At 34.0% G+C, this 16,813-nt stretch overlaps 1 protein-coding gene across 1 annotated transcript in view; it reads left to right on the forward strand.

Annotated features, from left to right (window-relative positions):
* OSBPL11 (oxysterol binding protein like 11) overlaps positions 1 to 16,813 on the forward strand; it is a 75,455-nt gene that overhangs the window by 16,333 nt on the left and 42,309 nt on the right. Inside the window, exons 2-3 of the mRNA XM_016135199.2 lie at positions 7,777 to 7,845; positions 15,957 to 16,132. Coding sequence (XP_015990685.1) covers positions 7,777 to 7,845; positions 15,957 to 16,132 — 245 coding nt within the window. The remainder of the gene's footprint in view (positions 1 to 7,776; positions 7,846 to 15,956; positions 16,133 to 16,813) is intronic.

A 16,813-nucleotide genomic window follows, 5' to 3' on the forward strand; every position in this document is an offset into this window, starting at 1 on the left:
CAAATAACTGTTCAAGTCCCTGCTTTCATTTTTTTCATGTATTATCCAGAAGTGGAATTGCTGGATTGTGTAGTAATTTTATAGTTAACTTTTTACGGAACCACCATACTGTTTTCCACAGCAGCTGCACCATTTTACATTCCCACCAGCAATGCATAAGAATTCTAGTTTCTCCACATCCTTGCCAACATTTGTTACTTTTTGGTTTTTGTTTGTTTGTTTTGGCTTTGGTTTGATAATAGCCACCCTAATGGGTATGAAGAATTCGTTTTATTACTGGAAAAGCTCACTGAAGAAAGTAGCTTTAACAAGGGTGATGTAGGTTTGCTGATATTTCACCCTAGAATGGAGCACACTTGTCCACCAAGTCATGGGCAGCTTGGAATACTCAATCTTATCACTGTCAGAGTAGGTAAAACTGTCTTCTCTGTGTAGGCAGGCAGATCCAAGTAATAGAGCTCAGAGTGGGCTGAACCATTCATGCTCAGCTGGGGAAGGATTGGGGGAAAGGTGGGGAGGGGAGGACAGAAGCCCTCTAGAATTCTTCACGTAGAAATGTGTGAGGGGGAGCAGGTTTCTTAACATTTATGTGATTAAAAGTACTTTAATGTCTTATTGTCAAATGAATTTGCTCTAGTTTTATCCTGTTCTCCTGCCACCCAGACCAGTTTGGGTATATGTAACTTAATTTGGAAAGCAATGCTCATATAGTCACATTGAAAAGTTTTAAAAAATTTAATCTATCTCTATTAATAGGTATAAATAGCTTTGTGCCTGGACTGTCTCACCTATACAAGATAATTGAACATTTTAAAAATGTTTCGAATCTAAAAATAATGATATTAAAAGTGGAAAATGTGAAATAGTAAAGGGAGCAAAGTAAAACCATCTGTAGTTCTTCCATCTAGTTTTAACCATAGTTACTATTTTGTGTACTTTTTGTTCTGTGCTTATATTTCGTGCACTATATAAAATTTTGTAACCTGCAGTTTTAATGATCTTAATAAGGACTTCCCCATGTTGTTAGAAACTCATAAACATTTTAACTGATGAATACCATTCCATGATACTGGTTAATTATTTTCCTAATGTCATTTATTTAGCTTGTGTTTTTTCCTTCCACATTTATTTTCTTTTTTCTCCAATTTTTATTTTATTTTATTTTATTTATTTTATTTATTTTATTTTATTTTATTTACTATTGTAAATAGTGCTAAGGTTATCTGTTATCTTTGTCTACATTTATAATCACTTGTCTTAGCTCAGATACCTAGAAGTGAAATTCTTGGGCCAAAGAGTGTTAACATTTTTTAAGGCTCTTAGCAGGAGGAAGGATCTTTCCTTTGACCTTATACTTTTTGGTATAGATTAAGACACAGTTGGAATTAGAATTTCTTTTATCTTTTATTTGAATACATAGACTGTGAATTGAATGGTTTCTTTGTAGGCTATCAGCATTGTTGTGTTGTTTTATAGAAAAATTCTGCTTCTATCTTCCCAGGTATTCTATTGAACACCTGTTATATTCCACGCCATACAGTAGGTACTGCAAGAAATACTAGGATGAGCAAGAAGCAATCACTGCTATGTGGAATATCTTTTTACAGCAGCAGGTACAAGTGTTGTAGTCACTGCCATCTGTTGTTAGTTGCTTTTTCTTCAGCTAAGCAGGCTGCTTCTCCCCTTTCTCATGGTATTTATGAGAATCAATAAACCAAAACTAAGCCTTTTTGGAGGACAGTCTTTGCTCAGTAGAAAGTAGGAATTTCGATGGGGTTTGACTAGCACCTCCTTTATACTGGCTACAGCTTGCATGAATTCCTGCCCACAGCTAAAAGCTGTAAGATGTCCATGACTATTTTTTCTACCTGCCGCTCTGGAACCTACCTCATCCCCATTTCCAGGTGTCTGTTTCCTGATGAGTCTTGAGCCTTTCTCTTTACTATCTCCTTTCCATTGGGCACTTAAAACTACCCTGCCTTAAGCCCATATTCCCTTACCCGTTCCTATTTCAATGTCTTTTCAGTTACTGCCAGCTGGCTCTGCTTTCATCATTCCATCATTCCATCCCTTACTTGTTAAGTGTAATAGAAACTTTTCAATCTTTATCAGACTTCACTTCTCAGTAGCACTGAACATTCTTGACCACAAACTTGAAATACTCCTGGTTTTCTTTCTACTATTCAGCTACTTTTATTTCCTCTTTGTATTGTTCTTGCCTTTAAAATTTCTCCTTAGGGTTCTCTCTTAAACTGTCCCATCTTTTGTCATTTTATAATACTTCTTGGGTGATTTTATTTACTTTCATGGCTTCAAGTACCAGTTACATGCCTATGTACTGGTCACTACCAAATCTATGTGTCCAACCCAAATCATGCTACCTTATTGGATATTTCCCTGTGATTGTCCCGCACGTCCCTTAAATTCAAAATGTTAAATTGGAACAAATCCAAAACTTCCTCTATGATCTCAATTCCACTGAGGCAGTAGTATGTACACAGTTGTTCCTGCTAGATGTCTGGGTGTTGCCCTGTTCCTTTGATCTCACCCTTATTCTAACTTTTGTTCTCTTCCTCACTTCACATCTAATAATCAAGTCCAATAATTTCAACTGCAATCACTATGGAATCCTGTGTCTTTGTTTAGTGAATCCTGTGTCTTTAATGAACTTATTTTTTTTCATTTGTAGACAGCTAAAAGCATAGTCCCAGTGTGCTGCTTCTCCAGTAAGACCCCTTCTTGTCTTTTTTCTTCAAGGAGATATATTTCTCTAATATTAGATTATGGATTGGGGGTTGACAGGAATTAACCTTTTTTAAATTTACCCATCCTTTACAGTGGATTTTCAGAGGGCTTTGCATTTAGCAGTTACTGAGTAAATGCATTGAAGTGAAAAGAATTTGAAACTGTTCAAAAATAGAGTAAAGATGTTTACATCCGTGTGTGTGCGTGCGCGCATGATGGAATACTACACATACCTAAAAAAAGAATGAAATCTTGCCGTTTGTGACAACATGAGCAGACCTAGAGGGTATAATGCTAAGTGAAATAAGTGAGAAGGAGAAAGACAAGTAGTATATGATTTCACTCATGCGTGAAATCTATAAAACAAAACAAAAATAAACTCATAGATATAGAGAACAGATTGGTGATTACCAGAGGGGAACAGGATTGGGGCTGGGTAAAAGGGGTCAGTTGTATGGTGATTAATGGTAACTAGACTTTTGGGGATAATCACTTTGTAGTGTATACAGACTGAAATTATAATGTGATGTATCTGAGCCATTAAAAAGGTAGCTTAATTTTAAAAGCTACTTATCTTAAGTCTGATAATGAAGGGTTAATTAATAAATAAGTGTTATAGTAATGAAGATTTAGGATTTGAAGCAATCATTACTAAGATATGTAGGAAAAGAGCCTCAAATTAACTATAATAAATGCCATTTGGCATAGTTCAGTTAATCAACTTTTTATAGATCATCAGCTTCTAGAGCTAATCCCAATTAATTTTTAACAATTTTAAAAGATCAGAATATACCCTGTTTGTTAAGTGGTAGTGTTGCTCAAATATTGAAGAAAAAAACTATTTTTCAGTGTATTAATCTCTTGGATAATCATCTCTATTTCATAGAACACAAAATTGGAGTATAATATAATCAGATATGGGGTGTGTTTCCACTTTAACAACTAGATTTTATTCATATTAACAGGTATATTAAAAATCTATAAAAATCCACACATTTTAAATGGAAGCAAAGCATGAGGGTTAAAGGTGTTAGTGATAACTCAATTATAAGGAGGTAGAGAGAAGAAAGGAAGAGTGAACAAGATATTCATTCACAAAAACCTTTATGCCGGAGCTGTTTCCTTTGGGAGCAGTTCCAGTAATCTGTCTTGGAAAGATTCTGACCATCAGCCTCCAGACCCCCTGGTTTAGAAAGGAACAGGCTAGTGATTAATGGAAAGAGGAGAGGAGGATGCCTTACCTCTATCCTCTGCTTCGAAAGAAACATCTTTATTTTCTGTTTTGGAGGGAGAGGCTGCTAAAGTGTTTGCTTTTCTCCATAGTTATTCTCTAAGGCTATCATTTGGTAGTAGTGGACGTCAGTTTCTGCGTTTGGGCAGTTTTTGTTTACTAGTGTGCAGCCAGCATTCCTGCATTGGTCTTTTTTAAAAGCTGGAAAGTTGTGATCTTTGCAGAAACAGTGGAAGTGAAGAAAGAATTTTGTCAAATTTTGATTTCCCTGGTTATGAGTTGTAGAAGATTTAGAAATCTCTAGGTCTGCCTTTACCTGCTAAAGTGTTTGCTTTTTAGTGATAAAAATTCTTAGAAAATTTTTAAACTATCACTTGCATGAACAATGTTAAGAGACTTCGATAAAAAAAAACTTAGATAGGTTGTTAGAAGTTATTTTTTATTGCAATCATACAAATTACATTTTTTCCCATCATCAAGTGGTGTACACTATTTAATTATAAAAGAAAAACTTTAATAACACCCTTTAAATGAACATGGTATTTTGTGACAGAATGTAGATTATGATCTATTTATATAAACCAGCATTAAAAAAATCAAAGCTTAAAAAAAAAAACCTTTATGCTGGCCACCAGATGGCACAGTTGTTCCACATCAACTGGTTGCACTGACTACAGTAGAAGGAAGGGGAAGGATGAGAGAGGGACAGTGCAACCAGCTGTTCCAAGAGACAGGATGTTCTTCAGTTGGTTCTTTGTGACCTCTGTTACTTATTTTACGTAGTAAAAACAGGCCAGCAGTTTTATAATTGCATGTTCGAATTTTTAGTTCTTTTGAAACTGGCTTTATGCTACTATCAAATAAACCATGTCAGTATCCCACTTATAATTTTTGTGAGACAGTTAACTTTTTAGATATAAGCATCAACAAAATACTAATAATATTAAAAGATTGAACATAAAACATTACTGTGAAATATGAAGGTATACTTTGATTTTATTTACTGAATGATGCTACTGAAATTGTATTCTTAAAAATTCATTGATAGCTATTGAACAATGGATGCTAGTAACTTAGATATGACCAAAATAAGGAATACCTTTAGTAATATGAGAGACTGAACAAAGGTAAAGGAGATGAGGCATTATTCTTGCTTCAAAATGAAAATTTTGTTTTTCTCAGTTTTAAATAGTATACTTTGAGTATTTAAGAAACATTCTTCCCACAGTTCACATATGCATTTGAAGAATATATATAGTCCTAGAACCAGAGAAATTGAACTGCAATAGAGTTGTAATGTTTTTATTACACACTAATGTAATGAGACTTGGTGTAGAGATTTAGGGGAAAACTGAAAATGGTGAATTATGGAATATCTTAGCATTTTGAGGAAATATTTAATTTGGGTTATGTGATACTAAGGCCCTTTGTGGATTGATATAGAGCATAAACAAATAAATAAACAAATATTCAGGTTCTGGAGCTACAGGACAGAATTGACAAAGCATACATTTTAAAAAAATTGAGATATAATTGACATATAAAAATATTAGTTTCAGTTATACCACATAAGGATTTGGTATTTGTATATATTGCAAAATGATCACTATGATAAGCCTATTCAACATGTATCACTACATATTTTTTTTCTTGTGATGAGAACTTTTAAGATCTACTCTCAGCAACTTTCAAATATATAATACGTTATTGTTAACTATAGTCACCATGTTGTTATTACATCCCAGGACTTATTTATTTTATAACTTGAAATTTGTATATTTTGACCACTTCACCTTCCACCCGTAATACTCCTGGCCTTTGACAACCACCACCAGTCTCATCTCTGTATCTGTGAGTTGTGTTTATTTTGGTTTGGTTTGTTTTTAAGATTCCACATATAAGTGAAGGAGTAAGTTTTGGGGACAAGAACAGTTTGGAGAATCTGGGCTGTGTGTTAAATGTCTAAAACATAGTAGGAGAAACTCTTTGGGAAATCACATTTGGGCAGAGTCCAAGGGTATTGGGATTCCTGTGGCCCTAAAGAACTGTTGAGCCTGAAGTCTGTGGAAGATGCGGGAGCCAGATAACAAAAGTATCTGCTTTTTCAATACCAGTGGAACTGAAAGAAGTAGCTTTGCTGTGACCTGAAAGTAGAGGGACTCTAGCAAAAACTCAAGGGGCTGGATTTTTTTTTTTAGAGAAAAATCCTTTTCCTTAGATACAGGCTTTAGAAAATGTTGAAATGAGAATTCAACTGGTGTTGTCAGTTTTAACCTGACAGAATAGATATATAATTATCAGAACTTCAGGTTGGCATTATAGAAGTTGACAACCTTTGTCTTTTTGAGATTAGTGACTTTATGAAACCAAAAGGACTTGAGCAGTTTCACTTATTAATCAAGAGTGTTGCTTGCTAGTCTTAGAATGGAAGAAAAATATAGAAAAAAAAACATACTCATGGGATCAATTTTTTATTTTTAGATTTGATCTTTATTTTCAAGCACTTTGAAGAAATGAGATCAGAAAGGCACCCAACATTGAGTTTATTCCTGAGGCATCCCGCTACTTGCTCTTCCATAATAGCTGTTAGACTCTTAACAGTCCATTTGGTTATTTTGTTTGCTTGAGAGAGTATCTGTAACTTAAGCCCTTTTCATTTATCAATCTAAATCTTTTTTAGACTTTGCTCTATTGGTTGTGTCAGCTCTCCTTTGCTTTTTCCTTTGATGTCCATGTTTTAAAGGTTGCCAGTTGCCTGACACATTCAATTTCCTGGATACTGGTTACCTGAAATTTTACCGAATGTGTTTTGTGATTCAGGAATAGTAGAGAAAATAAATGTTTAAGATTTATTGCATTTCATAGTCTAAAGTTAAAACTTTAGTAGAATAGGTGAGTTTAAAGGAATTTTTAATGTAATTTACAAAATAAAAAAAAAGAAGCCCATATATCAAAAAGATATGTCAGTGTGGGTCTAGCTTTAATATTTTTTCATAAATATAAGGAAGCTTAAAATACTAGAAAAGGAATATCAGCAAGAGATATCATTTTCTCTGAACCGTTGTAATAGAAGGTACCTATAATAATGAAAGAAAAAGGGCAGAAAGTAAAAAAACTCAATTGTAGTAAGATTTATAATGATACAGATCCAAAACAAAATCACTTATGTTCCCTGGCATAGATTGTCAGTTTGACTCCAATTAACTCATACATTTTTTTGAAAAGAACTTCGTAATGGTGAGATTTGTAGTAAGCACTTTGCCTTGTGCCTGTCTAGGGAGGGGGAGTGGGAGTGAGGTGTCACAGTCTCATCAAAAACAGGATCTTCATTTTGGGAGTCCAAGGAATCAGAGACAGAACAAATTGACCTCTTGTGTGTCCTACCAAAATGAGGAGGCACTATTTGATATAGAGACCTTTTTAAGTTTATTCCAGAACCACGAAACTAAATTTTATTTCTTTAGCACTAAATTGTTATAAAATATTTTTATTTATAATTATATTTACAGTATATTTGTTTTATAGTTATGGAATTGTATATTTACATAATGATTTTATATTTGAGATATATTTTATGGGGTATTCCACTTGTTTTGAAGAAATCTGGTAAAATAAAGTCCCATGAATATGGAATTTGAGAGATTAAATACCTTTATTTGTTAACCTCTAAATTTTACTTCCGAAAAAGGTATGAGGCATTTGTAGAATATATGTGTCTACAGCTATTTTTAAAACAGTTAACTTCCTGATATTTCTTGGAAATTTTACTGACTTTGGTGCTTTCGGATCTTTTGAAACAGTGATCACATGGAAAATGTATATGGCTACTTAATGAAGTACACCAACCTTGTCACTGGCTGGCAATACAGGTAAGTTTGATTTTTCTATGCCACATCACTCTCCTGAGAGACAGAAGTGGGAATGATAATTTTATATTCTGATATTACTTCAGTATAAACATGGCTGGGAAACCTATTAGAAAAAAATTAATCATATTTTCTTGAAGTCTGATGACTTCTCTTTTTTAGGTAGTGGGAGGAGTTGACATCTTTTTAAATGGCAACCTCCAAATGCCTCAGGAGTTACTGTTATCTTAGGATTAAAATCACTTGTTTACCTGATTTGGGCTTATTAAAATACTTGCAGTGGTTAGGCTCTTAGGTTTGGCGGCAGCAAGCAGATTTGTGTTAGTTGCGTGCTTTGTACAGGATTCTCAAAACTTTTCTGGGTTTAAATAACCAGCTCAAGGTCTCACATGGCAGTCAGTAAGAAACAAAGCCACCTCTCTTAAATATGTTGTAGAATTGGCAGTTGTGGAGCAGGGGCATTAAACTTTACTTTTTTATTATGGCAAAATATACATAACGTAAAATTTACCATTTTAACTATTTATAAACATACAGTTCAGCGGCGTTAAATACATTCACACTGTTGTGCAACAACCATTACCACTGCCTATCTCCAGAACTCTTTGCATCTTCTCGAACTGAAACTCTCGTACTTATTAAATAACAACCCCCATTTTACAACCTGCCCCCAGTCCTTGGCAACCACTATTTTGCTTTCTGTGTCTATGACTTTGACTACTCTAGGTACCTCACATAAATGGATCCATATAATATTTGTTCCTTCGTGACTAGTTTATTTCACTTAGCATAATATTTTCAAGGTTCATCCATGTTATAGCATGTGTCAGATGTTCTTTCCTTTTGAAGGCTAAATAATATTCCATTGTATGTACATACAACACTTTATTTACCCATTTATCTGTCAGTGGACATTTGGGTTGCTTTTATCTTGTGACTATTGTGAATAATGCTGCTATGAATATTGCTGTACAAATATTTAAGTCCCAGTTTTCACTTTTTTTGTGTATGTACCCAGAAGTGGAATTGCTGGATCATATGCTAATTCTAGTTTAACTTTTTGAGGAATCTCCATGCTATTTGCCGTAGCCACTGTACCATTTTACGTTTTTACTAGCAATGCACAAGAATTCCAATTTCTCCACATCCTCACCAACACTTGTTATTTCCTATTTTTTTTTTTATGATAGCCATCCTAATGGGTGTGAAGTGGTATCTCATTGTGGATTTTAAACTTTTTAAAAATGGTAATACTAGAATTTGAATCCAAATAGTTCTGACTCCAATGTCTATGTGTACACATTAAATCATTTGCTTCTAATTTGTTTGTCACTTGGAGACTTCTGCTTTTGGTCAGAATTTGCCGAATTTGCCTTCTTACCTTAAATGACCTAGAAAATAGGATATACTATATAAAAGAACGATTTGCAGACATTTTAAAGAATAGTGGAAGCACTGATGAAAATATGATTGTTTAAAAGAGAAGGCAGTTTACACCATGTTTAATTTGAAATAACATTAGGAAATCCAATTGGAGTAATATGCAGGAAGTTGGAGTTCATATGAAAGGTCAGAGCTGGATATGAAAAATTATAAGGGAATCATTCTTATTGAAGTGGAAAGGACAGCTCTCCAGGGTTCCCATCTTTTATTTTAAAAAGAAAGCTAAGTCAAGGGAACCTTTTTATTTTGTATTTTTCCACCTCAGTTTTTTGGTAATATTTTAAAGGGTTACACATTTAAATGACAACAGAACATTAAATTTAAAAAATTGAATGTCACTTTGCTCTTAGCACTAGTCTTTGTTCTCTTTCTTAAAAGGAGACTAGGTTAAGTTTCTCCCCCAACATTCATCACCTTTCATTCATATAGTATTATTGAATAGTATTGAGAAATTCTTAGAAGTAGAACAGAGTAAGAAAACATACCAAAGCATGTAAAGTTTAGGCATTTCAGGTCAGTGACAACTCGAGAACATAGGAAGAATGGGCAGGTGTTTTTATCATTGTATGAGTGAGCCTATCAAAAAGATTCATTGGCCGCCGGTTGCCTGGGGAGTTAGCTAGCAGATCAAAGTGAACATGATAGGATAAAGAGGGACATCACCTCTGCCAGTGTAATTCCTCCAGCTGTGTTAGAGGCCAGTTTTCGTAGCTCCAGAGAGTGTGAGGATAATGACAACCTGTCCTGTTTGCTACTGAGAACATAGAACCTATTACCATCTTTTCCCATCAGAGAGAGGTCTCCACTTGTCAACTGTTGTAGACTCACTTTAGAAAAACTTTGACCTTCCATTTTGTATTAACCTGACTGGAAGCCTAGTGGTACCGCAGAGGTGTCCTGGGACCTCAGCATGGAACATGTAGATTGATTGATCAAGAGGAACAGAAAGGTTAAGACCATGTTAAAGGACCCTAGGCTTAGTAGTACATTTTCTTTGGCATGCCTCGCCACTTTTGTCCACATGCTATAGGTGAAGCTTAAGTAACAAAAGCACTGCACCTGTGTCAGATATTCAGTACAGTTTCCCTGCGATCCATTTGTATTTTGACTAAGGACAACTTAGAGCAACTTAGAACTTGACTTAGGGCAGCTTGGAGAAATCTAGCATGGACATACTCTATAAATAACTACTTGCTTTAGAATGAATGTAGTGCCCTAGGAAAGTGTACCTCAGCAAGATCCTCTCTTGTCACTTGTACTTTCAGCTCTAATTCCTGAAGGTGAGATCACTTCGCATTTGGCTTAGAAGTCTGGACTCACTGAACATTAAAGCCCTTGAATGGCCATAACAAAACACAGGGTTACCTTTTTTTCCAAAATCTTCTCTAAAGTTTATTTTTGTCTTTATAAGATTTCTTCGAAGTCAGAGTATTTTTTTTTTTTTATTAAAGTTGTATTTGATGATACTTTAAGTTGTGGGCTATTCCAAAATTTAGTCATTTCCCCAAACTGGCAGTCTTTATTATTTTGAAATTGCAAAAAATGAGCAATTATTTTATTGCCAATCTTAACAGCATTTTCTTTTAACAACTTAGGTAAATTTTCTGCAGGTGAAGATTTGTAAAAATCTGAATCTTAGGTTTCCCTGTCACACTTAGCCTTTGTTTTTATGTTTTCTTAGCCTATTGGTTAGGCCAACTTGCTAAAAATGCCTTGATCAAGATTCTAGTACTTTTCTGGGCAAAATAGCTTTGTTATAGATCATCTTTTTATCCCCTTATAAAATATCTCTCCATAGAAGGGATGAAGGAATAATATTTGGGTTAATTCATGTATAATAAAAGATAGCTCAAAGGGCTCTGTTATTGTTAGTGGGTCTATAGCATCATCTTAGAAAGAAAATCAGTTATTGGCATATTTTTTTTTTTATTGAGATATAATTGACTAGTTTCAGGTATACAACATTATGATTTGCTATTTTATATACAGGCATACCTCATTTTATTGTGCTCTGCTTTATTGCACTTTGCAGATAATTATGGTGGTTTTTTTTTTTTTTTTTTTTTTTACAAATTGAAGATTTATGGCAACTCTGTTCAGAGCAATTATATCAGTGCCATTTTTCCAACAGCATTGCTTACTTTTTGTCTCTGTCACATTTCTCACAATTCACATAATTCTTGCAGTATTTCACACTTTTTGTTATGATTATTAGTGATCAGTGATCTTTAATGGTTTTACTATTGCAATTGTTTTGGAGCACCACAAACAGCGCCCATATAAGCTGGCGAAACTAATCTATAAATGTTGTGTGTGTCCTGACTGCTCCACCAACCAGCTGTTCCCCCATCTCTTTCCCCGTTCTTGGGCCTCCCTATTCCCTTCCTAATATTGAAATTATGCTAATTAATCTACAGTGGACTCTAAATGTTCAAGTGAAATGAAGAGTTGCATGTCTCTCACTTTAAATCAAAAGCTAGAAATGATTAAATTTGGTGAAGAAAGTATGCCAACAGTGAAGATAGGCTGAAAGCTATGCTTTGTACACCAGAGTTACCAAGTTGTGAATGCAAAGGAAAAGTTCTTGAAGGAAATTAAAAGTGTTACTCTAAACACATGAATGATGAGAAAGCAAAACAGCCTTATTGCTGATATGAAGAAAGTTTTAGTGATCTGGGTAGAAGAGCAAGCCAACCACAACATTCTCTTAAGCCAAAGCCTAATCTAGAACAAGGTCCTAACTCTCTCCAATTCTATGAAGGCTGAGCAAGGTGAAGAAGCTGCAGAAGAAAAGCCTGAAGCTAGCAGAAGTTGGTTCATGACGTTTAAAGAAAGAAGCTATTTTTATAACATCAAAATGAAAGGTGAAACAGTAGGTGCTAATGTAAAAGCTGCAGCAAGTTTTCCAGAAGATCTCACTAAGATAATTAATCAAGGTGGCTACAGTAAACAATTTTCCGTCTAGACTAAACATCCTTCTATTGGAAGAAGATGCCATCTAGGACTTTCATAGCTAGAGAGGAAAAGTCAGTGCCTGGCTTCAAACCTTCAAAGGACAGGCTGACTCTCTTGTTAGATACTAATAAAGCCGGTGACTAGGTTGAAGCCAGTGCTCATTCACCATTCTGCAAATCCTAGAGCCTTTAAAAGAATCATGCTGAGTCTACTCTGCCTGTGCCCAGATAACAGCACATCTGTTAACAACATGATTTACCGAATATTTTAAGCCCACTCTTGAGACCTACTGCTAAGAAAAAAAAGATTCCTTTCAAAGTATTACTGCTCATTGATGAGGTACTTGGTCACTCAAGAGCTCTGATGGAGATGTACAAGATAAATGTTTTCACGCCTGCTAACACAACATCCATTCCACAGCCTGTGGATCAAGGAATAATTTCAACTTTCAATTCTTATTTGAGAAATACATTTTGCAAAGTTATAACTGCCGTAGATAGTGATTCCTTTGATGAGTCTGGGCAAAGTCAGTTGAAAACCTTCTAGAAAGGATTCATCATTCTAGATACCATTAAGAATATTTGTGATTCGTGGGAAGAGGTCAAAATGTCAACATTAATAAAAATTTGAAGAAGTTGATTACAACTCTCATGGATGACTTTGAAGGGTTCTAGACTTAAGTGGAAGAAGTAACTGCATGTGTGGTAGAAATAGCAAGAGGACTAGAATTAGAAGTGGAGCCTGAATATGTAACTAAATTACTCTAATCTCATGATAAAACTTCAACAGATGAGGAGTTACTTCTTATGGATGAGCAAAGAAAGTAGTTTCTTGATTTGGAATCTACCCCTGGCCAAAGATGCTATGAAAATTGTTAGAATGACAACAAAAGATTTAGAATATAACATAAACTTAGTTGATAAAGCAATGGCAAAGTTTGAGAGGATTGACTCCAATTTTGAAAAGTTCTACTGTGAGTAAAATGCTATCACATCCTATAGAGAAATTGTGAGAGGAAAAGTCAATTGACTCTTCATTGCCTTATTTTAAAAAATTGCCAAAAATATATATATATACACATGCATATATATACATATATACATATATATGTGTGTATGTATATATACATATATACACCATACATATATACACATATATATGGATACATATATACATACATATATAGATATAGATATTGCGCAGCTACTCTAGCCTTCAGGAACCATCCCCTTATCAGCCAGCAGCCATTAACATTGAGTCAAAACTCTCCACCAGCAAACAGAATATGACTCGCTGAAGGCTTAAATGATGGTTAGTATTTTTTAGCAATAAAGTATTTTTTAATGAAGGTATGTACATTGATTTTTTTAGACAGTGCTATTGCACACTATTTAATAGACTACAGTATAGTGTAAACATAACTTTTACATGCACTGGGAAACCAAAAAAATTCACGTGACTTGCTTTATTGCGATATTTGTTTTATTGTGGTCAGGAACTGAACTTGCAATATCTCTTTAGTTATGCTTGTATTGGGAAATGATCACCACAGTAAGTCTAGTTAATGTCTGCCACCATACATAGTTACAAAAATTTTTTTCTTTTGATGAGAACTTTTAAGATCTACTGTCTTAGCAACTTTCAAATATGCAATTCATTATTTACCAAGCTGTACAGTTATTGGCTCATTTCTATCATTTTACCAGTCCCTCCTCAGCATTACTTTCTGTTTATCTAGGCGAGTGCTTCTCATGTTGTAAATTTGTGGTAATGCTTTTGGGATAAGAAATATGTGTTCACAGCAAACTTGAGATTTCCAAACATATTGTACTCGAAAGTTTCTTTAAATTGACTATTTTTAAGAGAAGAGAACAGTCATTTTTCTCTGCCTGTTTAAAATAAATTGTTCTTAATTTCCTAAAACAGTGAGAGGAAATTTCTTTCCTTCCTTCCTTTTTTTTTTTTTATTAGCAGCTTTATTAAGATAAAGTGCACATACCATCGTATCCGATATGCCCATTAAGTTGTGCAACTCAATGGTTTTCAGTATATTGAAGAGTTTGCTTTCATGTCTTTGTCCATTCTAACTACTATAACAAAATACCACAGACTGGGTAGCTTATAAACAACAATTTATTTCTCACAATTCTAGAGGTTGGAAGTCCAAGATCAGGGTGCCAGCATAGTCAAGTAAGGGCTTTCTTCCTGTAGTAGACATCTTGTTGTATTTTCACATGGCAGAAAAGGGGCCAGGGATCCCTCTTGGGAGGGTTCTGCCCTCATGACCTAATCATTCCCCAATACCCTATCTCTTTATACCATTAACTGAAGGATTAACTTCATCATATGAATTTGGAGGAGTGGAACACACTCAGACTATAGCAGATTTATATGTGCATTTTACTAAGGAGAGGTCATATGTTCTAGGAATTTAAGCGTCAGTGACCATCTTGTGTTAATTCAAATAATCCCTTCAAATCTTTGGGAAAGTAAAGATAACCCTATTCAGAATGGGCAAAACTTGATGGGCAGTTCACTATAAGTAGAACAACGGGTGGTCAATAAAACACATGAAAACATGTTTAACTCCTGTAGTAATTAATGATATGGAAATTTTAAAACTCAAGAATATTATAACTAATTTATATTTTTAAATAAAAATACGTGAACATAACTTAAAAAAACCAGAAGCATGCTAAAAGATGAACAAGAGAAACATTAGTCTTTTGCTTTTCCATCTCCCTTTTCAGGCAAACACTTTTAACTACTTTGCTTCCTTTTCTTTGTTTTTTTTCTTTCCCTGAATAAAAGTCTGATTCCAGTCTCTCCCTGGTTGATATGGTTGATATGGTTGCCACATTGCTTAAGATAGTTAATATCTTCTAGGACCTCGAACTGGATCAAATTGTCTAGTATTATAGAACTCACTAATATGTAGAATGCCAAAATGCTTCAAACCCAAACATTAATTTTTTGAAATGGAAACTTTTAACATTTTTTTTAAAGAAAAGAGCTATTGCACTACTTAAATCAGAATCTGAATTAATAAATTTCCTAAAGTAGTTAATCTAGAATGAAATCAGAACATCAGATTTTTTTCCAAAGTGTATCAGTATTCATCATTTAGTTTCACATTTCATACATTTCTGCATCTCCAGTTGTAGCTTTTTCATTTTTAAACAGGATAAGCGATCTGAAGTTGTGACCTATTTAATGATACACTTACAAAATCTTTCTACCCTGATATTATTCTCATTATTATTTCACTGATTAAATCTTAAATTAGATTCATTTCTTACCTGGCATTTAGTTAACCTCAGAGCTCATGTTTTGATTTGTTTGCAGTGAATTTTAAATAAAAATTCTCACTATATAAGTCCTTGGGAAATTTAACTTCCCCGTAATGAATTCTGGAGAGAAATATTGCTCTGAAAGGATACTATATCTTTGTTGCTTTTTTGTATTATCTGGTATGCCTCTTCCCTATTAAATATCTCTCCTTCAGCTGGATATCTTTTATTAAACTTATTCAGTTTTTCATTAAACTTTACTGCTAGGAAATTCAACTTGGTGTTCACAAGTACTTCTTGAAATACTTTTGAATTTTAATTTTTTAATGGCGCAAACTCCAGAGTGTTTAAATGATTGAAATTTGGTTGCTTTCGTTCGACTATGGGAAATGTTGAAAAATTGTTACCTTTTTTTAATTATTACAGGTTTTTTGTTTTAAACAATGAAGCTGGGTTATTGGAGTACTTTGTGAATGAACAATCTAGAAATCAAAAACCCAGAGGCACTTTGCAGCTTGCAGGAGCCGTAATATCACCCAGCGATGAAGACTCTCACACCTTCACTGTAAATGCTGCCAGTGGGGAACAGTATAAACTCAGAGGTATGATTGCGATATGAGAATTAATAGTGTGATGTCCCTTTTCCCTTGAGAAATCACTGTACATCCCTGCTTTCATTTGGGTTTTGGAAATAGAACTGTCATTCGATGACGTAGACACGATATTCTAAATCTTGGAATTCCTTTAAGAGTTTATGGAATCTGTTTTAATGAATAACTTTTTTTTCTAGTGGGACAGTGAACAAGTCTAAGACTGATCCATCCAAAATATTTGTGGAGATAAAATCCTGATTACTGAGAAATCTAAAAACATTGGCTTCTTTAAGTGATATTTTTTATGTCTGTCATGGATTTGTAGTTTACCCATTTTCTTGATTTGATTTGCATATCCTCTGTGATTTTCAAGAACTAATATACATAGTTGGGATTTATTAAAATATTCATTGAAATAAAATATAACTTTTGTTTAGATAAATTTAATTTGTGTAAACGTTTGTGTTTTTTTAATCTAATACATATAACATATAATGGTGATTTTAGCTGAGCATTCTGCTTAAGATCTGAAAGTATTAAGTATATGTTGAATGCTTAATAAAGGTTATTTCTTTAAGAGCATATTTTTATGAAAAACTTAAGACATGTCAAGTCTCATATCTCCATCTAACTACATGTAATTAATTTATCATCTTTCTGAAATATCCACATCCAGCTACTGTGTTACCT

Source organism: Rousettus aegyptiacus, unplaced genomic scaffold (genome assembly GCF_014176215.1).
Source record: "Rousettus aegyptiacus isolate mRouAeg1 unplaced genomic scaffold, mRouAeg1.p scaffold_m13_p_4, whole genome shotgun sequence".
NCBI classification, from domain to species: Eukaryota; Metazoa; Chordata; class Mammalia; order Chiroptera; family Pteropodidae; genus Rousettus; species Rousettus aegyptiacus.